At 35.0% G+C, this 26,389-nt stretch overlaps 3 protein-coding genes across 4 annotated transcripts; 1 reads left to right on the top strand and 2 right to left on the bottom strand.

Annotated features, from left to right (window-relative positions):
• Window positions 1-39: 39 nt before the first annotated feature.
• LOC109599272 (methylosome protein 50) lies at window positions 40-1,411 on the bottom strand. Its single transcript, XM_020015234.2, has 5 exons — window positions 1,215-1,411; window positions 1,009-1,163; window positions 759-958; window positions 584-708; window positions 40-531 (listed from the first exon to the last, which is right to left on the bottom strand). Exons 1-5 carry the CDS (start codon window positions 1,348-1,350, stop codon window positions 167-169), a joined length of 981 nt encoding a protein of 326 aa, XP_019870793.1. The 5' UTR covers window positions 1,351-1,411; the 3' UTR covers window positions 40-166.
• A 75-nt stretch (window positions 1,412-1,486) lies between these two features.
• LOC109599279 (F-box/WD repeat-containing protein 7) lies at window positions 1,487-9,430 on the top strand. Of its 2 annotated transcripts, none has more exons than XM_020015251.2 (10): window positions 1,487-1,801; window positions 2,210-2,371; window positions 2,893-3,080; window positions 3,134-3,250; window positions 3,514-3,792; window positions 3,850-4,287; window positions 4,562-4,743; window positions 4,805-5,030; window positions 6,472-6,682; window positions 6,737-9,430. In XM_020015251.2, the coding sequence occupies exons 2-10, from the start codon at window positions 2,227-2,229 to the stop codon at window positions 7,111-7,113; spliced, it is 2,163 nt and encodes a 720-aa protein (XP_019870810.2). In that variant the 5' UTR covers window positions 1,487-1,801; window positions 2,210-2,226; the 3' UTR covers window positions 7,114-9,430. The 2 variants fall into 2 exon arrangements, with proteins under 2 accessions (XP_019870810.2, XP_049819517.1); XM_049963560.1 differs by lacking the exon at window positions 1,487-1,801 and adding an exon at window positions 2,028-2,058.
• Window positions 9,431-10,168: 738 nt separating this feature from the next.
• Window positions 10,169-14,674, bottom strand: LOC109599284 (structural maintenance of chromosomes protein 1A). Its single transcript, XM_020015255.2, has 9 exons — window positions 14,504-14,674; window positions 14,326-14,446; window positions 14,174-14,273; window positions 13,636-13,953; window positions 12,686-13,579; window positions 12,444-12,629; window positions 11,315-12,385; window positions 10,450-11,253; window positions 10,169-10,392 (listed from the first exon to the last, which is right to left on the bottom strand). The coding sequence occupies exons 1-9, from the start codon at window positions 14,613-14,615 to the stop codon at window positions 10,327-10,329; spliced, it is 3,672 nt and encodes a 1,223-aa protein (XP_019870814.1). The 5' UTR covers window positions 14,616-14,674; the 3' UTR covers window positions 10,169-10,326.
• Window positions 14,675-26,389: the final 11,715 nt, after the last annotated feature.

Raw genomic sequence — 26,389 nt, 5'->3', positions numbered from 1 at the left:
TATATATTGATTTCCCTTCCCAAATAACAACTAGATAGATTGAATATTCATTAATTTTTTATTTCGAAATACATTGATTCGTTTTTATCACATATAAAAAATCTGGAAAATGTTCATACATATTGTTTAGATTGTATAAAATTTATTTTTATGTACACTTTATTTTTTACATATTGTGAATTAAGACAAGTTTGTCATGTCCACATGAATACAAGCTATTTTTATTCCATTTTAAATCCCTAACATATCCTTGATGTTCTATGTTACTTTTAACATTCTGGAAAGATGCTGCTTCCAAATCAGCAATAATGATCTCATTTGTATCACCACAAACTGCCACTTTATTTGAATCACTGAGAGATATTTTATGGATATTGTTGTCAAAACAATGGTGAACACAAACAAACTCCTTTGGTTCCCTTTGGTCTATTATATAAATGTCTCCTGCTTGACTACCCACAAACAAATAGTTTGTATCATTTTGGTTCCATCTGATACTTTTTAATGAAGAGAATTCATTAGAGTAAATCACTAAAAAATAATATTTTTGATTTATTCTTTTAATTGTTACATTTTCAGTTACCTGAAGCAGGTTGTTCTGCTCTCACATCCCAGACAACTGCTTTCCTATCATTAGAAGCACTTGCAAAAAAGTTTTCATTGCCTTGAATCACATCCACTGAATTTACTGGAGCCAAATGATAATCACTAAAATAAAATGTACAATATCAAATACATACATTTTTATTAAAATTTACCTATATTGAAAGTTATTTTCTGATGTATTAATATCCCATATACTCAAAACTGATCCACTGCAAGTTAAAATCTTATTTGAGTTTTTCCACGGGGCAATTTCTGAAATTCTTTGACTGTGTCTGTAATGTTGGTCTCTAACCAGTTTGTCCTCAGTGATGTTAAAAATGGATAATACTCCTGTGTCTTCAGCCAGTGCAATCTACAACCAAAATTGTTAGACTTGTATGTGATATTATATATTTAACATACAGTTTTATCATTTATAAATCTACCATCTGATGTTGTGGCATAAATATAATGTGCTGAGTGCTGAAACTTTTGCAGTTTTTCACTGTCTTTGAAAAACATCAAAGTTCCTTCCCAAAACGTGCCGGTCACAGAGGACGTGCCGAGTATCCATTCTCCTGTAATAATTCCATGTTAAAAACATAAAAAATCCTCATTTCTTTACATACCCGCCTCGTTATTATCAAGGAAAGTCAAATGATCGTATACGACAGGAGTTGTAGAGAAATTCGCGATTGACTCCATGGGTTTGTTCGGCGGGAACACGCACAGATTCGCAAATTCGGAATTATTTTCCAGAGTCATTTCGAATGATATAAAAATACAAAAAATTTCAAATCTTAATTTAGGTTATGTCCTAGTTACAAATATAAAATTCCTGAAACGATGAACTATTACCAACGTACACCGAGCATGTTCGTAAAAGTCCCAATAAATTTGTGCGCGTGTCTAAAGCTACGGGCACACGTGTCAGTCGCAAAAAATATTTTGCGACTCAACAGACAATTTGTTGCAATTGTGTATACAAACAATTGCATAATTGATAAACATGCTGGTTATTTGCGAGTGGCTGTTTGTTGTGGTTTTAAAAGTGTAACGATTCGAAAATTATGTGGGCCAATTGGGTGCCGTAACCTCACCTACTCAATTTAATATTTCTTTTCCTCATTTGCGAGCTCGTCCAGAAATTTGTAATGGTGCCAATAAAACACTTGCTTTAATTCGAGAATGGACATCAACGATAGCTTCTGAAAAGGTAAATCACCTTCATTACTTCCCACTATGAATTAAAGGTTTTTGCTGAATTCTCAAAATTAATTTCGTCAGAAATTCGTGTGTTTGTTTTGCTGAAGGCTTGGTCAATTTTTATAATGCACCTGTAATTAACTAAAGTTTTTTTTTGTTTTTTTCACACACAAAAATCTAGACGCTCCTTGTATTGTAATCACACGAACGTAGTACGCATCCATTTTACCTATATTTTAAAGAAAACGTGACGGATTAAAATGCAAAGTAATTATTAAACTGGCTGTTCTATCACATTAATATTTAAACGCACACGAAAGTTTCATAAAATCTAACACATCTGTTCAAGTGCAACTGCTTATAAATAAGAGATAGTTATGATTCATCTGTCTAACATGTGTTATAATATCTGTTGCAGACTGTAAACAAAGTAGAATGGAAGAGTCATATCCAAATGGAGAAGAACATAATCTAAGTCAAATTTGTAGTATAAAATCAGAACTTCCTAAACAAGACTGTTCCAGCCCCAGCCCCACTGAAACTGTATGCTTAGACTCGATCTGCTCCCACAATGTTCCAAGTAAGCAAATTGTATTTTTCATATCTAAAACTTGATAATCAGGTACAAAAAATGTTTATTCATTTATATTAAAACAATTGAAGATAAACATTGTGTTAATGTAATGAAAACTGCATGAAATACAAAAGTATAAATTTTTATTTGTATGGTGAAAATATATAACTGTTGGTGCAATTGTTTTTAGTTGCTTTGTTTAATTTACTAATTGATAAGATTGTAATGCTACACTGTACAGATGAATTATGTTATCAGTTCAATATTTAATGACTTTACATTTTGAATCATGGTGTCTAATAAAATATCTATGTTTCTTTGGTTATTCTAGATTTTTAAGAACCACTATTTTTAACAGGTAATGCTGAGAACATATTTTCAACTGTATTAAGCTTCTAAATAATTGTTTAAAAAATAAATTTCCCAACACAATTGGGGATTTATTCACTAGGTATGCTGTATTTGTTCGGTAAAAGTTTCCGAGTTTTGGGGAGGATTAAACAGTCAAATCATTTTTGTTCTACTAGGTATGTCACAAGATAATACAGGAGTGGAGTCCGAGTTTTATATAGGAGAATTGAAGACTGACGAGGATGGTAGAAACACCAAGACCGATTTCTTGGGCGAACTCGGGTTGTTCGAGTGCGACGAAGAAGCCGTACCCAATTGGGACGACTGTATAAACAGAGACGTCTCCGAGGAGATCCAAGATGATGTACGTTTATTCTTTTATCTAGTGGTCTGTTATAAATTTTATGGACGTTTCAGGATGTTAGCAGTTGTGAGGAGCTGATAGAAGCGGCTGCGCCTTGTGGCAGTCACCAAACCACTCCAAAGAGCAGTCTGTTAAGGAGGAGTACTTCAGATACTTCAGATCGAGTTTGGGTAAGTTACAAAAGTTAACGGAATGAACGTGTTTTTTAAATAAGTAAGAAATTTGTTTATTTATTAGATTGAAAATATTTATCAATGTTTTAAAAACAGTTATTGATAGCAAATGATGACTGATGTTGCCAAATGAATTAGTATCACTTTGGTGTTGACTAAAAAATGATTCAAGTCTAATCTTCTCTCTGATTAATTTTTAATTAATCTTTAATCACCTCGTTAAGAAAACAATCAGACTTCTGTACGTGAATTATTTTCAGCAAAAGAAGCGCAAACTAGATCTACAACATGGTCAGCCTAGCAAGAAGTTGGTTGCGGAGCGTAAGGCGGAGAGTTGTCCACTGCCCACGGGCTCCGCCTCAACACGTGGTACGCCGTCAAGCTGCGGCGCCCTCACGCCTAAGACGCGCGCCGTTATCCCAACAAAGGACAATCCTCCACCCGAAATGTCCGATTGGCTCACTCAGTTCCAGGCCTGGTCGAACGCCGAAAGAATCATGGCCATCAACGAGTTAATCGCTCGCTGTGAACCGACTCAAGTAATTACCGGTTTGTGCGTTAAAAATAGTGTAGTTTATTAAACGATGTGTTTTCAGGTGAGACACATGATGGCGGTGATCGAGCCCCAGTTCCAGCGGGACTTCATTTCGTTGTTGCCCAAAGAACTGGCTCTGAACGTGCTGTCGTTTCTCGACCCTAAAGATTTGCTACGCGCCGCCCAAACCTGCAGAAGCTGGCGCTTCCTGGCCGACGACAACCTGTTGTGGAAGGAGAAATGTAAGCAGGCGGGTATCGAGGACGTGCCGAGGAAACGTTGCTCGCCACGTTGCCCCTCGAATATGTCGCCGTGGAAGGCTGCTTATATGAGGCAGAATCTGATCGAGGCCAATTGGAGGAGCAAGCCGATCCGACCGCCTAAGATGCTGAAGGGACACGACGATCATGTGATTACGTGCCTTCAGTTCTGCGGCAACAGGATCGTGAGTGGGTCGGACGATAACACGTTAAAAGTATGGTCTGCGACAACGGGGAAGGTACGTATTTATAAAATATTTTACAGTTTTCGAGATTTTTAAGTTTGAAAGTTTATGAACAATATGACAATAAGTTCACTAACGTTTCACATTAATATCTTATCATCCTTATATAATTGTTTTGGGATTTAATGTTTGACCTATTGTATGATGATTTTTCGATGTTGCCAAATGATCACATTGTGATTAAAAACTTCAACCTGATACAAATGCATAATTTGATGGTTGTATTTAGTTCAATATTTGTTATTAAAAAGGTGCATGCATTTTTCAGTGTTTGCGTACGTTAGTGGGTCACACAGGTGGTGTTTGGTCATCACAAATGTCCGGCAGCACCATTATCAGTGGCAGCACAGACAGAACGCTTAAAGTTTGGGACGCAGACACCGGCGTCTGCATATACACCTTGTACGGGCACACATCCACTGTTAGGTGTATGCATTTACATGGAAAAACGTAAGTTGCTTCCCCCACTCTTCTATTAATTCAAGTTTTATTTACCAATGTTTAAATTTAGGGTGGTGAGCGGTTCAAGAGATGCGACTCTTCGTGTATGGGACATCGAGACGGGCAGCTTCTTGCATGTGTTAGTAGGGCATTTGGCGGCCGTACGATGCGTGCAGTACGATGGGCGATTAGTTGTGTCAGGGGCGTACGATTACACGGTCAAGGTGTGGAACCCTGAGACCGAGGAATGTTTGCACACATTGCAAGGTCATACTAACAGGGTGTATTCTCTGCAGGTAAGTCTTTTGTCAGATTACTATCATATAAAAAAACAGTGGTGACTTGTGAGATTTGAGCCTGGGAGGCCCATTAAATATAGAGCAAAAAAACAATATTTTTATCTACGCATAATTCGAATGATCAGATCTTTTGTCGTGTAAATTTAGTCGGCAAGATAGAATTTTCAAAACACAAAAAAACTTTTATAGCAAATGTCTTCACTATCCTTTGAAAATAAAAGACATGGCCAGCAAAATAATTAATTTATTTCTGTACTTTCCGTTAGCCAATCAAATTTAACGTACCAATATATAATAAATTCGGAATTTTTGTAAAAGTATTTAAATTATTGAATTGGACTGTTGTCATAATTAAACTGGAAATACACATGTATTTAATATAAAAAAACACCACGTTAGCGGCATTTCCTTCGTGTTATTACTGGTTGATGTTGTAATAAAAAAAGGTGCAGTATTAAAAATCTTTCCACAACTGAATCCACGCCTCAGTTCCCCTATCATTGACACAAGAGCCTATCCTTAAAACTCATGCAATAATGACAAGAATTGGCGCAAGGAGGTATATTTAAAGTGCGTCTAGAGTCATAGGTGAGGCACTGACTCACCTGCCTCATCTGAGTAGCGGCCACTCTGAAACAATAAAACTCTGTGTTATTTAAAAGCTTACATGTATAAGTTAGTAGTAATTTCCTAAAAAGTTCCAGAATATAAGCAAATGTTCAATATTCCAGCAATTTTTTGGAAAATTAATATGCCAATTTTTGTAATACACATATAAATATATTAAATATTTCAAAATTGGACTAGAAATTGAGATACGTAAAACATTTATAACAAGAAAATTGAAATAATAATATAAAATGAAATATTCAAATGAGCAACCAGAAAACAACTTGAGCAACAGAAATTACATGTTATTAATATTAATAATATTTCTTCAGTTATTCATTTTAAGTGTGCTGTTTTCAAAAAATAATATAATAAATAACACAATATAAAATATACATTCACTGATAAAACGGATAAATGTTTTAATGACCTAGGGAATACATATTCAAACATGAACAACTGAGAAGCAATATAAACAACAATTGGGTTATTATTTATTCTGGTTAAGCTAACATCTGCTACATACTTCTTCAGTGTTATTGATAAGTTTAAGTGTAATTTGATGATTTTAATGTACACATATCTGCTTTAATATTTGACATGAAAGTTTTTGAAATAAAATAAAACAACAGTGCTTATCCTTATTATAGTTATCGCAACATGATTACTTAGTAAAAGGTTTGATTCTATTGTTGAGTTCCCCTCCTTTACCGAGAGGGTTGAATTCCGATAGACAAATGACATCAAAACCAGATGATTGTGATGAAAATTAAAAAAGATATAAAATAGTTTTTAATTACGCTTTTAATTAATGCACATTTTTATGCAGTTTGACGGAGTTCATGTAGTAAGTGGATCATTGGACACCAGCATACGTGTTTGGGAAGTGGAAACTGGACAGTGCAAGCACATGCTGATGGGTCACCAAAGCCTCACTTCTGGCATGGAACTCCGCAACAACATTTTGGTGTCGGGCAATGCAGACTCCACGGTGAAGGTGTGGGACATTGTGACCGGGCATTGTCTTCAAACCCTCTCTGGTTAGTAGTTTAGAAAGATGTGGTGTAACCGATATTAACGTGTTTATGTTTCAGGACCTTTCAAGCATCAATCGGCCGTCACCTGTTTGCAGTTCAACAGCCGTTTTGTAATAACATCATCCGACGACGGCACAGTAAAGTTGTGGGATGTGCGCACCGGCGAGTTCATACGCAACCTCGTTGCCCTGGACAGTGGCGGCTCGGGGGGCGTCGTGTGGCGCATACGCGCCAGCGACACGAAGCTGGTGTGCGCGGTAGGCAGCCGCAACGGCACCGAAGAGACAAAACTCCTTGTCTTAGACTTCGACGTCGAGTCCTCGGCACCGTCCGGCTCGTCGCCGTCTACCGCGTCGACTTCACCGGGAAACGGTAGCCAGTCCTCCGGGCCGCCCCAGCAGGCGCCGGCCAATTCGGCGTTCGTGTCCAGGTAATCGATCGCCACGGGACCACCCCGTTCTCCCGATTGAACACGTCCACGTCCGCGTTGCGGTCCGTGTTGCGCCGCTGAATCTATGATTTACCGATTGCCAGTCACCAATTAATTTGATACAAGTGGTTAATGATATTTTATTGTAACGTGCCACGAAATTTTTAGAATGTCTGAGCCCCCGTTTACTTACAAATGTATTAATTTTGTATGGTTCAAGTTCAGCGTCGCACCGATTTACAATACATTTTTAATCGAATGTCACGTAGAGACGCAGCTTTAGGGCGTGTAACGTTTCATTGTGGACGAACCGGTCCGATGATCTTTTCATTTCGAAGGACTCAAAAAATTATGTGCGCGTGCCTGCGTCTGTCCTATAGTGTGTTGCGATTGCGTGAGTGTGTTTTGTTTGTGAACGTTCTCTGGCGTGGTTTTTGACGTTTTGCGGCAATCAGTGGTAATACTTGGAATAATTCACTTTTAATTTATTGTATTGGTTTCTGTTTTATCGTTAGTTTACTCTCAACATTTATTGAATGAATTTATTGTTACCCACATCAATTGAAAATCTGTCTATTAATTCAGAAACTTTTTGTCACGGCTTTACTCGCACTTACATGTTATCTTTCTTTTGTTGATGAACGTGGAAGAAGTGAAATTGCACACGTCGCTTCCAGACGTATGTACAGAGAGATAAGAATTTTAGTATGTCAAATAAACTGTGATATGTAATTTTACCTTTTGTTGTCGGAAAAGTGGATTATCGATTTATTAGCATTTAAACTGATAAATGGAGAAAATCGCGTTACTAGTTTTATCAATACCTTTGCGAAATGCTACTAAAAATAAATCTGGTGCTTTACAATTGCGAAAAAATTACCACCTGAAATTTATTTCATGAATTATTAGTACAAACTCATTGTTTTTTACGAGATTGTGTCATATGAGATTATTTTTGCATTTCTGCAAAATCAATAAGTCTGTAAAGAAATGTCACAATAAGCAGTATCAGATTATTTATGTATCATCTAGTAAAAGATATTAATGTAATTTCTCCTTTAAAAATTAAATAGATTTGTTTGTCTGTTAAAACTTATTGTGACAGATTCTATATAATAATAAGTATGTAGAATATTCCAATCAAAATACTAAATTTTAGGCTTAATTTACAAACATTATTCATTAGAAAAGGGAACAGCTTAATCAGCCTTCATTAGTTAAGTTTAAATCTACAAAGTGAATCTCTGTTCCTATAGTTGTATATTTTGCACCAGATGAGACTGATTGTTAGGTTTAAGTTAGAAAAAATATAGGTTGAAAATGTTTGACTTAGTAGAATGTTGACTGAGAAATCCGGACTTAACAATCATTGTTACTGCTTTTTTAAATTTGATGGTGGTCAACATTCGATGGGGTCTGTTTTTCTTGAGATTATTTATGTAGATGATATAGCAGTAGCAACTGATTTACAATTTTGGCTTAGTATTTTTGTCCATCAGTTGCGACTGTTCGCTTATACTCACTACATATTTGTAATTGGCAATTACAGTCCAACCTCGGGATTTTCAAGAACTAACTAAATTTGATTTAATTTAAAATACAGTAAAAATTCATTTGAATCGTTAATTATTATCACATCAATTTTATTTAATATTATTTACTTTATATTACATGGGAGTCCAATTCATGCTCAAACTTCTTGTCATAGCTCAACTTAGAATAGTCAACTAACCATGTCATAAATGCATCACATCTAGTTGTTTTATTTTAATATTTTGTTTAATTAGCCATCAACATTTTTAAAACGACAATAGTTTAGTACACTTGGTGATTATTGTACAATGTGAATGAGAAATATAACATTTTATAGTAATTATTTTTATGCAGATATACGAGTAAAAAGTCGAAAACGCTTAGTAATTAATGTATTTTCGATATGTCGAGGATGAATATTTGAGTTTTAAACTATGATGTGCCTCAAAACACACTAAGCTATCAATTAGATTATCAAAAAGTGGATACAAAATTTCAAACATTCCCCTGAATAGTTTAGTTTGTTGCTCTTGCCTGTAAATTGTTTTCAATTATTTTGCCAATAAATTGTATTGTTTTGTATAGTTTGATCTCTGTTTGGAAACATTCACTTGGAAATAATATGTAGTAACGTTTAGAATATATAGCAAATTATTTAAATTAGCAGTGATTGTCAAGTTTATTCGGTGATTATCTGTATTATTTTTGAAAGTCTGGTGTTGTTAATGTTATCATTTCTTAATCTGTATTTGTTGTATTTATTTTATAAAAACGAATATTCCTAACAATCTGTGTTTTATTTAATTTATTTAGAGGTCTTACCTATGAAATCCTATCAAAGAATGCACTGCACGGGACATCGCACACAACTGGTGATTACACAATGTATTGAAATATTTTGATGTGACTTGGTGATTCATTTTTAGGTAAATCAATGAACTATAATTTACTATTAAATTGAATATATACAGAGTGATCCACCCACATATACTAAGTGTTCTATCGATGGCATTTGTTTTTTATCTGACATTACATTTTTAATGAAATCTTTGTTAATATTCATTTTATAAATAGGGAATGTTTATAGCAATCAAAATGTTTTTTAATATTCAATTTAATTATACTAAATATACCTAAATTGTTTTCCATTGAAAATAAAAAACTTATTAATGTTAAAACATTAATAAGTTTGCCCAAAATTAAACGAAAATATCGAACACCCTGTATAAAATTTGGGAGTACTGATATGGATTCTTATAAAATGGTCTTTGGTAAATGTGTATGCCAAAAATAAACCAGCCAGCATCGAAATTGGCGGTTTAACACAGAGATTTTAGTTGGATTATCAATCTCAAAATTTGTGGAAAAAATGAATAACTGTAGAGTAATGTGCAGGACATAGTATAAACATTTTATTTGCAAATATATGTAGAATTTAATAATTCAAAAATATAGTGTGTTCAAGTCTATTTAAAATAGCACTAAAAATTTAATAATGTATAATTTACGGAAATAAAAATAAATAGTAAGAATCTGAAAAGTTTTATTGATTTTAAAATTAACGTACAATTAAATACATTTAGATGTTAACATCTTTAAAAAATATATTGTCAAAACATTAAATAAAAGAACTAACTACACATACTTAAAATTATTTCTTTTTCCTTTTAATCTTGGCCTTCTGCTATCCAACATTTTCATATTTGTTGAGGTCGCAAATGATGACTTGACTTTCGAGACAATCTGACGGCTGAAAGAAACATGAATACATAAGTAAAGCATCTTTTAAAGTAAATATTGTACAAACCTCTGGGCAAATTCCAATCAGGGCATCAGCATGGGAGTAGAACTCCTCCTTGAGTGAAATTACTATTGTTTGAAGGGAATCGGTTTTTTCAGTTATGTATTTGGCCACCTTTCCAATATTTGTATTGTCCAAGGCCGCGTCTACTTCGTCCAACACGAAGAACGGGGCCGGTTGATAACTATGGATGGCAAACAATAAAGCCAAAGCTGCCACAGTTTTTTCACCACCAGATAAGTTGGACATTGGCTGGAAACGTTTTCCAGGGGCCACACAATTGTAATTGATGCCATCCAAGTACGGTTCTTCGGGATTTTCGGCACCTAAAAAGGCTTGGGCGGATTGATTTTGGGCCAGTGACTTGTAAATATTATCGATCTCATTAGAAACGTGATCGAAACATCTGTTAAATCTGTCGTAGCGCTGTTGCTTTATCTTTTCAAACGCTGCCTTTGCTTTTTTGTTTTGCTTTCTCAAAGCTTCAAATTCCTCGTTGGTTGATTGCAATTTACCCTGGGCCAGCTCTAATTTTTCTATGGCTTTCATGTTTGGCGCCTGGAATTTCATCAGGATGTCTTGTAGATGGTTGATGGATTTGATGAGCTTATTTTCATATTTTTTAATATCCTCCTTGTCATCCAGATCCCTGTAAGTCTCGCTCAACATGTTGTAGTCGATTTTAATGCGGGATTCTTTTTCGTACTGGACTGTGGTACTGTTCGTATCACTGGACGACTGAGATTGTGGATCTGAAGCCATTATATCCTCCATGTTTCCCACTATCATTGGAATAGCGATGTTGTCCAACTAGGAGAACAATATAAAGCATTATTGTAACTGTTAAAACATTAATAATACAAGAAAATACCTTGCACGTCATAAGTACGTTGTGACGTTCACTCTTCTTGCTTTCAATTTTACCTTCCAGTGCAACCAAATTCTTTTGGCAACTCTGCAAATCCTTGGCTATGGCGCCGACGTCGCGTCTGGCTTTTCCAACGTCTTCCTCCATACCGTCCACCTCCTGTTTCTTCCTCAATCTCTGAGCCTTCAGCATCTCCACTTGCTGCTGATCCTTCTCGATTTCGTCGCGTTGTTTTTGTTCTTGCTTTTTGCCCGTCTCGAGTTTTTCTTCTTCATCGTTGACGGTGCGCTCCCAACGTCCCACATTGTTTTGGGTGTCGCGACTGCGCTCGAATTCCAAATTGCTGGTGATCCTGTTGATCTGCTTTTCGAATTCCAAGCGTTTTTGTTTGCGTTCCTCTTGCGCACGCAGTTCACGGTCTTCGTACTGTCTGATGTTGCGAACACCGATTTCCTGACAGAATTTAGAGAACACCACGTCCTCGACGCTGTTCATCTTCAGCTTGATTTCCTCGATTTGAAGCTCGCGTGTCTGCATGGTCTTTTCGATTTCCTCTATCTGAGGTCCGTAACGAGTCATCTCGTCCGACAGTTTCTGCAATTCACTCTCGACGTTCGCAATGTGTTTCTTGGTGCTCTCCATGTCGGTCTTGTTGTACCTCAATCGGGTTTCGAGACCGCGTATTTGAGACAACACTGTGTTCAACTCGGACTCCTTTCTGGACTTCTTCATCGCTTCACGCAGCTCTTCGGTCAGCTTTTCCTTCTGGTTCTTCAATTGGGCCATGTGCTTCTCGTCCCAACGCTTGGCCTTCCGGGCCAAATCTAAACTACCTCCGGAAATGATTCCGGACTTTTGATAGTAGGTGCCGTCCAAGGCGACAGCGTCGAACCTGCTTCCGAGTTCATAGGCGACTTTCATGGCGTCTTCTGGCGTTTCGCAAACCAGCGCATTGTTTGTGGCGAACATTACTGCTTTAGCGATAGCTGCTGGCTCAAACTGAAGGACATCGTAAATAAGTTTCACACCTTTTGGTTCGGTAATGTTACGTAAACGGTCCTTCAACGGTTTTGTCTGTGGAAATCGATCAGTAAGATTGGCAATTATAAAATTTGCTAAGCTAAATATATACCTGGAGATAGTCCAGAGGTAAAAATGTCTCTGGGTCCAAACGCTGTTCTTTAAGGTACTTGATGCATTGCCTACCAGTGTGTTCTGTGTCAACAACTATGGCTTCCATGTATTTACCCAAAACTTTGGTGATGGCAACGTTGTACCGTTTGTGTATGGGCTGACACATGTTGATCATTCTATCATACTGCAACAAGTCATTTAATATAATTTTATTCAAACAAACATTACCGGATAACTTACAACTCCAGGGTAGTAAGATTTGAATCGCTCAACGATTTCTTGCTTTTTCTTCCTGCGAGTATCTTCGTGCTTGTCGGTACGAGCATCTCCCAGCTGCTCCTGTACGTCATCCAGTTGCTTTTGGATCTCAGTTACGCGATCCTTGGAAGAACCAACTACAGACTGCAAGTCATTTAAATTTTTATTCTGTTCATTCAAGGCCTGTTCACTCGATCTGATGTGTTCGGCCAATTTTTCAATACGTTTTTCCATTTCTTCCTTCTCATGGCACTTCTGTCTGTGCTTGTTCTCTGCATCAGTTCTCATATGTTGCACGTTATCCAATCTATCTTGATCGGACTTCTGTTCTCTGTTGACAGAATCCAACTCCTGCATGTATCTGGCAGATCTTTTGGCGGCCTCCTCCTTCAATCGGTGATACTCCTTGACCTGCGCGTCTTCCAAATGGATGTCTCTACCCTGACTCTGCGATTCTCCAGCAATCTGAGCCTCGTACTCCTCCTTTGCCTTTTCCACTTCTTCGAGCTCGTTCTCCAGCTTTCTAATGTCGTTCATATGTGCTTCGTGTGCCTTACGAGCCTGCTCCAACGTTTTAATCGCACTGTCCAGTTTCTTTTGCATGTGCGTGACGCGTTCCTTCGCCTTGATGAACTGCGGACGCTTCTTAGAGATGTCCACTTCAACTTCACGGATGTCCTGTTCGATTTTAGCCAGTTCGCGGTTGAACTTTCCCTGCTCTTTTTTTATGTTCTTCAGCGTTTCTTCAGCCTTTTCCTTTTTCTTCTCGATTTTCTCTACTTCCTTTTGTTTGCTCTTCAATTCTACTTCCAATTGATTCATCTCCCTCTCATTGTGGTACAGCTTGTACAGTTGATGTTCTACTAACTTGTCGTTCTGAAAATTGGATGTTTGTTGATGAACAAAAGTACATCAATATTCGGTTTACTCACCAAATCGTCCTTCAATCTGGCGTATTTGTCTGCTTCCTCTTTTTCCATTCGGGCCTCCTTTTTCTCGGCGTTAATGCCCTTTTTCTTTTGGTAGGCGAAATTTACATCTTCCTGTGCTTTTTGCATTTGATGCTTCAGTTTTTCGTATTCCTCTTTCAATGCGCCAGATCCGCTGATTTCTTCAAAAAGAGCCGTCATTTCTTTGGGATTTTTCATGGCAACAGATTCCACAGCACCTTGGAATACCAAGAAGTTCTTGGCCTTTACATTTATTCTGAGTTTCTCCAATTCAGATAAATACTCATTGTTTGCCACGATCTGCATAAAAGGTAAATATATTAACATATAATATATTGTTAATTAAAAACATTTTTTTTTTTTTTTTGATAAACTTGTACCTATGTTTACTGTAGTATCACATTGGATAATAGGTGTAATATAATCTATGTGTTAGCCTAAACAGTGCAGCATAACTCTAGCAAGACTGTTCTGTGTAACACAACTAGAATTCTTGAAAAAATTACAAAATTTTACTTACATGTCCATCAATTCTGTATTCAGATGATGACCCATGAACAGACCTTTGAAAACTCTTTTCAGTGCCATCATCCATGACAAACACAGCAGTAACAGACGCACTAGAATAAAACCAGTTAGCAATTTCATACATCCAAATTGATTGTCACATACCTTCGGGATATGGGTTTGCTGATAGCAGCTCCATGTATCAAGTCGCTTAACCTCTTGACACGTAAACTTTGCGTCTTCTCGCCCATAACGAAACTGATGGCGTCCATGAAATTGGATTTTCCTTCAAATAAATCGGATAAGTAAAAATCAATTCAAATATATACTGTCCCATTCTCACCTGATCCATTGGGGCCGATAACCGCAATGAACGGTTTCAATGGTCCTATTCTACGTCTACCCTTATAGGACTTGAAGTTCTCCACTTCTATTAGCTTCAAACGCGGCGGCATTTTCGCTGCTTCGCGTTATTTTGATTCAGAACGATCACTTTTTCTAGAGCCAAACAACCGTATACTCAAACAAACATCAAAAAGAGGGAGTAGAAGCGGTCGAAAGTGGCGGTTTATTTGAAATTACGCATTTGGGCGCGCACGTATTAGTGGTTTGCGGATAGTATCTAAGATCCGAAGTAACCGAATCATTCTACTCTTTAAATATTACAGATTACAATTGCATTTAATATATTATTTTGGTATCAAGTAATTGTTGTTTTATTTTTAAAAACTTTCCAATTAACAAGTATTCCAAAAACAAGTATGTGATTAAATTTTTCTGAAATATGTCATATCGTTGCACATCATTATTAAAAATTAAAATATTAAAATTCCAAAAAGATACTAGAATCCTAAAAAATAACTAAAAACATGTCCAACAAAATTCATTAAGAATGTAATAATTTATTTGAATTCAAATAAATGTAGTCATTTATTAATATAACACAAAAAATCAGTAAAATTTTACTGAAAACGTAAAAATGTACTATATATCCGAAAATCACATAAAATATTAAAATTCCAGAAAGTTATTAAATATATAAAAAGTTTCAAAAGTTCTAAAAAGTACTAAAATGTAAAAAGGAGAAACTGAATAGTTTTGGAGAAAGATTTCAGCTGTTAGTGTTAGGTATCACCAAATTACCTAATGACCAATTTGCCTTGGCCGAAATACGTTATGACTTTATGACTGAATTACCTCATAACCGAAGATAGTGAATATAGTAAATAAAGTGAACCTAGTGAATATAGGGAAAATAGTGAATACTATACATATAAATAAAATTGGAGTGTCTGTTTGTAATATTGAAATAACCGTTTTTTACTACATGCATATGAATATAAATACGGTACATACATCAAAATAATATTTTTTACAATTTTTGTCTCTCGGTTTGTTCCGGCTAATCTCTGAAATGGCACGGGACTTTAATTGCAGGTAGCTGATGTAATGAGTAACTTAGGCTACTTTTATTTTAGAAAAATAAACCAGAAGAAGTCACGGGTACAGGTGGTTAATTATAAAATTAATTTAAATTAAAAAGAATTGTTCTTTTAATAAAATGATTATCTATGATTTTAATTGCATGAAAATTGATCGCATGGAAAATGATCATATGGAAATTGATCGTATGGAAAATGATCGTATGGATTTTAATCGTATGGAAAATGATCGTATGGATTTTGATCGTATGGATTTTAATCGTATGGAAAATGATCGTATGGATTTTAATTGTATGGATTTTAATCGTATGGATTTTGATCGTATGGAAAATGATCGCATGGATTTTGATCGTATGGAAAATGATCGTATGGATTTTGATCGTATGGAATAGGTCATCTTACGTTTTTAGTAATTTCTCACGTTTCTAATGAATTTTTGAGATAGTTTTTTACGTTTTTAGTAAATTTTTACGTTTTTCGTATATTCGTATATTTATATATATATTGTATGTATATATATTTCTCTAAGGCTACTAAGAAATTTCGAAAGTATGACTCATTAGTATCTACACTCATACGTGAAATTTTCTTTGAAACTAAATTGTTCGAGAGGACCGAAATTTTTTTCCAATTTTGCTTTCACAAGAAATTTAGTGAATATAGTGAATATAGTGAACATAGTGAGTATAGTGAACATAGTGAATATAGAGAACATAGTGAATATAGAGAATATAGAGAATATAGTGAATATAGTGAATATAGTGAATATAGAGAATATAGTGAATATAGTGAATATAGTGAACATAGTGAATATAGTGAATATAGTGAATATAGTGAACATAGTGAATATAGTGAACATAGTGAATATAGTGAATATAGTGAATATAGTGAATATAGTGAATATAGTGAATATAGTGAATATAGTGAATATAGTGAATATAGTGAATATAGTGAATATAGTGAATATAGTGAATATAGTGAATATAGTGAATATAGTGAATATAGTGAATATAGTGAATATAGTGAATATAGTGAATATAGTGAATAAAGTGAATATAGTGAATATAGTGAATATAGTGAATATAGTGAATATAGTGAATATAGTGAATATAATGAATATAGTGAAGATAGTGAATGTAGTGAAGATGGTGAAGATATTGAAAGTCAGTACACTACACGTAACCTAAAAATGTAAAAAAAACACTAAAAATAAAAAAGTTACTAAAAGACGCAAAATATCACTAAAAAAAGTAAAAGTTTTAAGATCCCAAAAAATCACTCAAAGTGTTAAAAGTAACTAAAATCTGGACCCAATAGTTGACATTTTTCACATATCTTCAACAGTTGATATATAATGTATATTGTTTGGTCATTAAGTAATTTGATCATGAGGTAAATGGATTGTTAAATAAATGGGTCAGTAGATTTTGTTTGAGGTAACTTGGTAATTAGACAATTTGGTCATAAGTAAATTTGATCATCAGGTAAATTGGACATAAGTTAATTTGGTCGTTAGATCATGAGGTAATTTGATCATTTGGGAAAGTAAAAAAAACACTAAAAACATAAAAAGTTACTAAAAACGTAAAAAGGTACTACAATATCATTAAAATACAAAATAGCAAAACAAATAAATGACAAAATTATGAAATAACCTAGTGACCGGATGATCCAATGACCAACTGACGTATATCCCAGAACTACTGAGAAAGGTACTCACGAATTAAATGCATTAAATAAAATAGAACGGTGGATTGTTGGAAGTAAATAAAATAGTATTAAAAAGTTTAGTATAATATTCTATATAACATAATATTGTTGAAGAATAAGATAATTTGTCCTATTTTTACAGTTTTTTTAATCCAGTGGTGTAACTACATAGATATGGTATAAAAAATGGCTAGTATGATTTCTTCATTTTCATGTTTAAAAAATGATCTTGTAGGTTTTGCTTTTTGGCTGAAAAACTTGACATTTTGTCTATAACCATATATTTCATGCGTCACAATTGTTGGGGTGTATATAACTTTTATTTTATTGTGTGGTTTTAATAGTAGTTTGTATATGACTTATGTTAATATTACGTAAATAAGAAAGAAGTTCAAGATCAAGAAATAAATTAAAAATTAAATTTTGTCGTAAAAAATTAAAATTTAATTTACAGTTTAATTGTAATTTTGCTAAATAGTTTTCTTATCAGTGGACATAAATAAAACGGTTAGTAATTGATTGGTTAAAAAAATAGTATTGAAATAAACATTTTTGAAAAACAAGAACCCTTCTCCATCTACCGCTTCCGACTTCCAGGTGTCCAATATTCGTCATCCCCCATTGCATCTGCACTTAAAGATTTCCTTTAAAACATCCCCGGCCGGTGGCGCCCTCTCACCAACCGCCCCCGAACGAGACGAAGGGCGCGACAGCCGCCGCCGCAACGGTCGCAAGGAGCGGGCGCGCTCCGGTCCCTCTCTCAGTGTGCCCCGGCGGGCTATTGATTGCAGTAGTGCGCACAGAGAGCCACAGCCCGTACCTGTGTGTGTCTCTCCTGTGTGACTGTGGCGTTCACTTGGGGCGTCACCACAACATACACACACTCAACTCAGGTGACACGGTGTCCGGGAAGCCGTGTGCGACGCACTGGACCGTCGTACGTGCGACCAGACGGACGAATTGCCGACATAATTTGTAAAAGGAAAAAAAAATTTTGTTTGAAATTAAATTTTTTTTTGGTGCGTCGTGTGCTCTGTGTCCCGCCGCGGAGGATGTGAGCCGCCCCCTCCTACCCCGGACCACGGGAACTCGAGGCTCAGGATCTGGGTGGACCCCGGTCCTACGAAACGTCGTCCGAATAGGTGAGTACAGAGACTCGGTGGTTATGTCTTGATTTTGTTCTTGGGGCGGCGGACGGCGGTGGGTTTGGGGGTGCATTCGGTTCATGGGGTTGTCCACGCAGCTGCACACTTTAACCGACAACATTGTAGTTTTGTGCACTTTGTATACATTCTCGTCTCGGCACTAACGATTTTAGTCGCTGGAATTGTTAAATTGTGCCACTAATATTTCGGCAATTAAGCTTTTAATTGGTTCCACAAACTAGACTAACTTTAACACATGCTGTATACTTCCTAACTAATATAGATATAGAATATTATGTGGTAAACGAAAATACCACCAATATATTTTTGTTCATGTATAATTCTACTTTATTAACTTATTTCAACTTACGTTTTGTACGTAATATTTATTATTAAATTTGAAAAACTTATTTTTATATAATTTGGTTAATCTTGTCTTGTCTAAACAATGTTCGTGATTGGATTACTGCACATTACCAAAATAATAAAAAAATAAACATAAACAATAACTAACAATATAATTAAATATTGAACAAGAATTTGTAATTGTTGTATGCTTCTTTTATGTGGAAATATTCTATTTTATAAACCGTTTATACAAATAACTAATTTAAAATTAATAAAATTTTTATATAAATATAGTATGGTTAACAATTTTAGCACTATTATTTAAACCATTTCCACAATTTCCACTTGACCTCTTCAGCATTTTCTGCGAAATAGTTCTCCACCCTTGTGTCATTTTTGCTCAGATTAAGTTGATTTTCCACCATTTTCTGTCCCGACTTCCAAATATTCTTCCCCCCGTTGTCGAGAGCGTTCCCTGGTCCTTGATCAATTTCTTTCCTCCGGGTTAAATCAGGAAATCAGACCTCGATGTCGTAATCATCCATTCAAAAACTGGTGAATAAGTGACAAATCCGGTGGCACACGACCTCCGCCCCACCACCCTGGCAGTGGTAACGTTTTAATATTAAAACTCTCGCCAAAGTGGATTCGAATTTCGTCCGAATGGAATTTTGCGTCCCGTTTCATGCCGTTCCGGCGCAACCCATTAAAATCTCCGCAAAAGCAAATGCAATATTTCAATTTATTTCGGCGTGTAGCAAAAGTAGATTTAAGTATGTAGCGTGCATAATGTTTCACTATGCAAAAATTATTATTATTACATGACCTAAATACAGTTTAAAGTGAGCCGGCACGATACCACGGTTTCATCGTAACGTTTCAAAGATTTCTTTTCGGAGTTACGTTTTACGTGTGCATTAAATTATTAATTAAAGTCGCAGTGACATTTGCTGCGCTTTGATTTCAATTTGCCCCCGTCTCCTGAGTTTGACTCTATTGCGGAAATCGAGCCTTCGCCAGGAAATATTCACATCGCTTGATTTAAATTGTCGAATTGAAATTTGTAATTTAATATCGTCGACGTGTTTTAGTCAGGTTGTTTTACTGTTATCGAAAATTTTGGCACATGTATTTTATATCTACAACGATGGTGGATGCGCCGGTTTTATAGTGTGGTCTGTTTATGATATACGTTGTTTTAAACAATTAAATTTTAATGAATATTATGATAGACAGATAAAAATCACCTTCTTCTAATGTATTTATTTCTACTGAACAACTAACACATGGAATAAGTATCAAATATATTCAAAAAAATCAAATCAGTTAAGTGGCATTAAAAATAAACTATTTGTGTGAACCTATTATAAGTTAGTATTTGTTATTTTAAGATAATTCTGATATTTTATTTTATAGTTTATCAGAAAAAAGTATAAAAAAATAGTATTTATATTAAATAAACATAGGGAACCCAGCAGAATTGAAGTTGTAATCTGGTTGGTACTAAAAATAAAATTATTTGTGTATCTGTGTTTCACTGTTTATGAACATTTCTATCATTTAATTACATAATTAAGAAAGTGCATATTTTAATATTTATAATTTAATTAGTGAATATAGAGAATCTGGTAAAGAAGAAACTTAATCTTATCTTGATCTTATTATTATTGAAAATAAAACTATTTGTAACAACTAAGTCAATATTTGATATTCCTTGATATTTCTAACATTTAATTTCACAGTTTACTTAATCAGAAGGACTGGTAAAATTTGATATTTGTAATTGGTGAATATAAATGACCCTGTAAAATTGAATTTATGGTTTTTATAAATATACTGTTTGTGTGAATTAATTTTAAGTCAATATTTGATATTTTATTCGGTGGTTTTTGAGAATAGAGGGTACAAAGTTGTATTTAACATGTGGGCTGAAAAGTAACCACCTTGACCACCAAAATGCGCTGCTATCGCGAAAAAGATGCCTTATAGCTCATTCATATTTAGGTCGACATGGTCAAATTTCAGCGCCATACAGCCCTTAGTTTTGTTTTGACAGTTGATTTTCGATCGACGTGTTTGTCATGATTTTCGTTCTCTCATAAAACATTATTTCTTGAGAGGCAAAACAGCGAAGGAAACAAAAGAAAAGTTGGAAAAATATTATTGGGTTAATGCTCCGTCAGATTACACCGTGAAATATTGGTTTCGAAAGTTTCATGGTGGCCGAAAACTCCACTGCCAATGAAGTCCGAAGCTGTAGACCCTTCGATGAGGTTGTCATGGTATACTCTTCGTGGACTACCTCGAAAATGGAAAAACCATAAACAGCGAGTATTATTGTGCATTATTGGAGCGATTGAAGTTCGAAATCGCTGCAAAACGGCCTCACATAATGCGAAAAAAAATTGTTTTTACAAGACAATGCGCCGGCACACAAGAGCATCGGTTTAAGGTTCCAGTTGCTTCCCCATCCACCTTATTCGTCAGATTTAGCTCCATCGGACTATAATCTCTTCTCAAACCTCAAAAGATGGTTCATCAATAAAAAATTCAGCTCGCGGAGGAGTAATATGCAGACTTATTTTTTTAATTTTCGGACAGAATCAAAAAGTTGAAAATTCGCTGGAATAATTGTATCGATCTGAAAGAACGCCCTCGAAGACTATATTGAATAACAAAATCAAATTTTATCAATTTTTTTCTATGCTAGCCTACGAACTTTTCAGTCCAACTGTTATGATAAATTAATATAGAGTTTCCACCAAAATTGAAGTTGTGATCATGTTGCTACCAAAAATAAAACTATTTAATATTTACGGACACTAACATTTAATTTCATGATTAAGTTGATGAGAAGAAAATAAAAAATTGAATTTATGATTTTGTTGATACTAAAACTGAAACTATTTGTAAGAACTAAGTTTAATATTCTTAAATATTTCTGACATTTCATTTCTTGATTTTTCTCATCAGAAGAAAAAAATTAGTATATATAATTACTGAATAGTGCATCTGAATTTGGCCTTGTCGGTTCGCAGAAGTTGATGGAACTAAGTAATCACTAAGAATCCATGAATTACACCGTATGTAAAATGATGGTGAAAACATCGGACACATTTATGAGATATTCTTCGTAATGATTTTTGTTTTTGGGCGGAAATTTCTCCCAGTTAAACAACATAAATTTTTTTTATTATACGCCAGTTTCCTCTTGTGTACAGATCGTAAACCGAACTTACTTTTTCATATTTTCCTCTGTTAGAGTCATTAATTTTACGCCCGTTTTACGCGTTAAAAACAAAATCCTTATTAAAACATTTTCGTTTGTTAACATAATGAAATTTCCGCATTAAATAAAAATGAAAACTTACGTACAGACATATTTATAAAAAATAATTCAGTTGGCCATTAATATTCAATCAAAGGTAATTTCCTGTCTGATAATATTTACTTGATATTATTTCTTGCGTGAATGGTTTTTGTCGGGCGAGAAAATATGAGTCAATGTCACATGAGGCAAATGGGTAATTTCCTCGTGCGATTTCGCCCCCTTGCTCTCGAGATTTGCTTTGTAACATGTCAATCGCTCCGATGCGGATATTACGCCTTTTGGATGTATTAATCTCGGGTATGTGCCGATCAATAATTCTCTGATGCGTTTCCAATGCCCGAGCCTAATAAGATAAATTCTCGGTCACGTGATCCTGCACACAAATAATAAATGTGATCTGTTCGAATCAGTCAGAATTCTATTTTTACACTGCATCAACTATGTACTCGTTTTGTTACCGATAAAGTGTTTATTGACATTTCAATCACATCAAATGCAGATGGATTTTCAAAGGGCAACGAATGAAATGATTTATTTAAAATACTTTTTTTATTGTAAAAATATAATTTTTACACAAATTTACTGCAAAAATATTATTTTTTTATATATTATTATATATACACACAACCAAACTTAACATACAGTACAAAAAGAGTTTGATACATTTGAATCCTGAAAGAGCAATAGAGATAGGAAGTCTCCCACCATGGGATATACTTCTACTGTCTCTGTCATGTATGATATCCCTCTCTAAATTCAGACTGTATATGGAATCACCTAGTAATTACGAGAAACGGTATTTCAGTGGGAAAAAAGTATTTTTAAAATAAAAAGCTGTTTATCCAAACCAATTTTACTACAAAACTCTAGATAAAATCATTAAAACAAATTTTATATAGAGCAAATTACAAAAATGTGATTTTTGTTAATCTAATAATCAGTGTTCCTGCCCCTAGCTGCAATACAAGCACGAATTTGACGTGGTGTGCTTTCTATTATGTTATTAATATCTTCTTGGGGAATATTTCCCCATTCTTCTAAAGCTGCCGATATAAGATGTTTCCTAAGTGTTGTCAGGGATATTTTGAACAGCTCTAATTCTTCTTTTAACGTTATCCTATAAGTGATCAATGGGATTAAGATCCGGTGAACAAAAAAGCCACTCCATTTTGGTCAAAACTTCCATTTCCAAACACTTTTTGGCAACTCTGCTGGTATGTGGAGGAGTATTATCCTACACTAAATAGGAAAGAATATTCGAAAGCACCTCTCCAGAGGCTTACTTCAGGTTGAAGTATTAAATCCACATACCTTTGATTGGTTAGTGATTATCTAATGGGAATGAAAGGAGTCTTTTCACCAATCTTTCATATTTGGGGATCGATCGGACAGCACGGAGCCTAGCTTGTCTCTCACGACCTCTTAACGCCTTAAGTCCCGGTTTATTTGAAACACCTGTAGCTTGTTCAAGTTGCCTTACTATGTGAGCTAAAAAACGGTCCTGACCTTTTGTGGCGGCTCTTCCACGACTTCTCCTGGGCCTATTTTTTGGGTTCCCAACTTCAGAAACCTTGAATAGGCTTTCGAAACTACGCTCTGTGTGACCCCTAATACAGAGGTGACATACCTAGTTCTCTTAGAGCAATAATTCTTCTTTACTAGACTTCGGATAACCCCACATAAGGAATTTTAAATAAAATTTGCGAAAATTAGTAAGGTCACTTTACTATACAGTGAGATTGACACTGCAGGAACAAATCTTGTCACGCATTTACATTTCTTTATTAAAAAAATATTCGTTTTTTATTGACGACTATTTTTTTCATGGAAAACAATTCTTTCTTGTAAATACTGTTTGGTTGTATGTATAAAATAGATTGCCAAAATTTAGGAGCAGTTAGAACACATCCCAAAAAAAAAATCTAATGGTTTTCTTAAAGTAATTATAACCCCACAAATTTAAGTATCAAAATAATTTACGCATTCACCATAATTTAATAAAGTGTAGTAAAGAGATTAATAGCCCACAAAATTGTTTTCAATCATTTCCAAAAATTAATTAAAATGTATCGGAGATAATTTTTTGGTGGAACCTGTTTACCATTAAATTCAGCATCTTTCAAATTGTACAACAATTCTCCTAATGAATTTATTTCTTTAAATCAACTAAACGCTAGAATAAAAATTAAAAAACAGATACTTTACTATGAATTTTAAAAATTGTTTTTTTTCTAATATTTAAAGATTTGATATTTTCTTTCTATTCAAATCTATTATCCTTTTGATCAATTTTGGGAAGAAAATAAATAATCGATGAGAAAATGAATGTTAGTTGTCTCCTTTGATATATTAGATATCGAAATTGAATATTTTAGTATCTTTTTAAAGAAATTAGAAAAATTCAAATGTTAGCTACTTCTTGGAATACTCAAATCATTCAATCATACTATGTAATCATTCTAAGACCATTCTAAAAAAAAAATAAATTGTCTGGAATTAGATATTATCTAAATAATATAAATCTATCCTAAAATTGTAAGAGGAAATTTGTAACCAGTCGATTTTATGCTGCTGGATGTTAAATTTTAAATCCATAAACGAACCCCAATAATTTTTAAGCGGACCACAGTCTGCGGAAAAGGAACAGGATTAAAGACGGAACATTAGAAATGGGGTTGGCAATCGGAACGGCAGTCCGAACCCGTCTCGGTAAGAAAGTGGCCGTAATTCGCGAAATTAGTCCTTAATTAACAATAGTTCGTTCGATATCGGAGCCGAAAGCGATTAAAGTTCGGGCCTCGGAAGGCGACACAATCCATTATCTGTCCTCTCTATAAATGTTTGCCTGATCAGATCTAGATTATGGTTTTCCACTATCTCATTAACATTTAACCGTCCAACCAGACCCCAGAACTGGCTCCGGTACGAAGTTGCAAGTTTCCAATTGCATTGTAGATCCGCCGGTCTCGATCAAATATCCTGTCTGTACGGTAGGCCGAATTATCGGCTCCCGTGCATATGAATACGCCAACGAAATCGTGCCGTGCGAGTTCCCAGCAACGGTCTTTGTGTTTGCACCGTGTCTGCGCCGCTTGCACAAGTTCCGAATTGTTATTGGTGTTTTAGATCAAAGTGCTGAAGCTGCACCATCCCGATTCTATTATCCAGTTTCGGGGAGACCCTTTCAAATGTGCAAACACAAACAATTCGCGGTTTCATCATCACATCGGTGATGCATCGTTCCAAATGGTGGTTGATGGATCAGGTGGTCAATTTTTGCCGGATTTTTTTCGTCGACAGACCAAACACCATAAAGAAACGACCACGTCGGCAACTAGGTCATTCTTATGTAAATCGGGAAATATGTAAATGTTGGCGATATTGCGTGGTAAATGCAGACTTCGTGTCGACGAGAAACTACCCATATGGTGAGGAGGAAGGGGAGGGGGCCCACCCGCCATTCCGAACATCGACCAACGAAAATTAGATTGTTCACCGGAGAAATGCACCGACAATCACTATTTCTAGTTGAAAACCCGACGAAGTTCGACATCTAACATGGAGACGTGCCTGAAATTGGCAATTTTTTCCTGCTGTTTTATAAACTGATGTCTTTTCTATTGATACGCGTTCCATGCCAAGATTCCGTGATTGTATTTGGATGTTATTCAGCAAATTGTAACACAATGCGGCTCTCAGGATTTTTCTGAATTATTTTATGGTTTTATTGTTTCCTCTTGTGGTAGGTACACACACTTTTGGATTATTCTGTTACCACGAAAGCAGTATGATGAGTACCTGGAGTCTTTTTTGTTTATTTTATACTACTTTTAATGTCACCCAAGTTATACATTTAAGATGGAAGTACCCTCGTACGTTTACTTGCAGCTCAATTTTAATGAATAGTAACAGAGCTACTATGCTTATTTTAGGGTTTAGTTGATTTAAAAAAATAAATTCATTAGGAGAATTGTACTACAATTTGAAAGATGCTGAATTCAATGGTAAACAGGTTCCCTCATAAAATTCTGTCCAACACATTTTAATTCATTTTTTGAAAATGATTGAAAACAATTTTGTGAGCTATTAATTTCTTTACTACAGTTTATTAAATTATGGTGAATGCGCCAATTATTTTGATGCTTTATTTTGAATTGTTCAGTTTAATCAAATAAAATACTTTTAAGTTATCACACCAGAATTAATACACAACAGTTTTGAAATAACCGTTCCACTCTCGTGGAGGGTTTAGA

This window comes from Aethina tumida, chromosome 2 (genome assembly GCF_024364675.1).
Source record: "Aethina tumida isolate Nest 87 chromosome 2, icAetTumi1.1, whole genome shotgun sequence".
NCBI lineage: Eukaryota > Metazoa > Arthropoda > Insecta > Coleoptera > Nitidulidae > Aethina > Aethina tumida.
The sequence above is the reverse complement of the archived record's forward strand: the minus strand, read 5'-3'. Positions and strand labels throughout refer to the sequence as shown.

Excerpts from the sequence above, each read along its gene's own strand:
- LOC109599272 (XM_020015234.2), bottom strand. The coding sequence starts at position 1,350 with ATGACTCTGGAAAATAATTCCGAATTTGCGAATCTGTGCGTGTTCCCG. Across the intron at positions 959-1,008 it reads GATTTATAAATGATAAAACT|ATTGCACTGGCTGAAGACAC; the intron begins GTATGTTAAATA and ends TTTTGGTTGTAG. Across the intron at positions 709-758 it reads GAAAATAACTTTCAATATAG|TGATTATCATTTGGCTCCAG; the intron begins GTAAATTTTAAT and ends ATTTTATTTTAG.
- LOC109599279 (XM_049963560.1), top strand. Across the intron at positions 3,081-3,133 it reads CCGAGGAGATCCAAGATGAT|GATGTTAGCAGTTGTGAGGA; the intron begins GTACGTTTATTC and ends TGGACGTTTCAG. Across the intron at positions 4,288-4,561 it reads GGTCTGCGACAACGGGGAAG|TGTTTGCGTACGTTAGTGGG; the intron begins GTACGTATTTAT and ends TGCATTTTTCAG.
- LOC109599284 (XM_020015255.2), bottom strand. The coding sequence starts at position 14,615 with ATGCCGCCGCGTTTGAAGCTAATAGAAGTGGAGAACTTCAAGTCCTAT. Across the intron at positions 13,580-13,635 it reads CCAGATTGAAGGACGATTTG|AACGACAAGTTAGTAGAACA; the intron begins GTGAGTAAACCG and ends TCCAATTTTCAG. Across the intron at positions 11,254-11,314 it reads ACGTACTTATGACGTGCAAG|TTGGACAACATCGCTATTCC; the intron begins GTATTTTCTTGT and ends TTGTTCTCCTAG.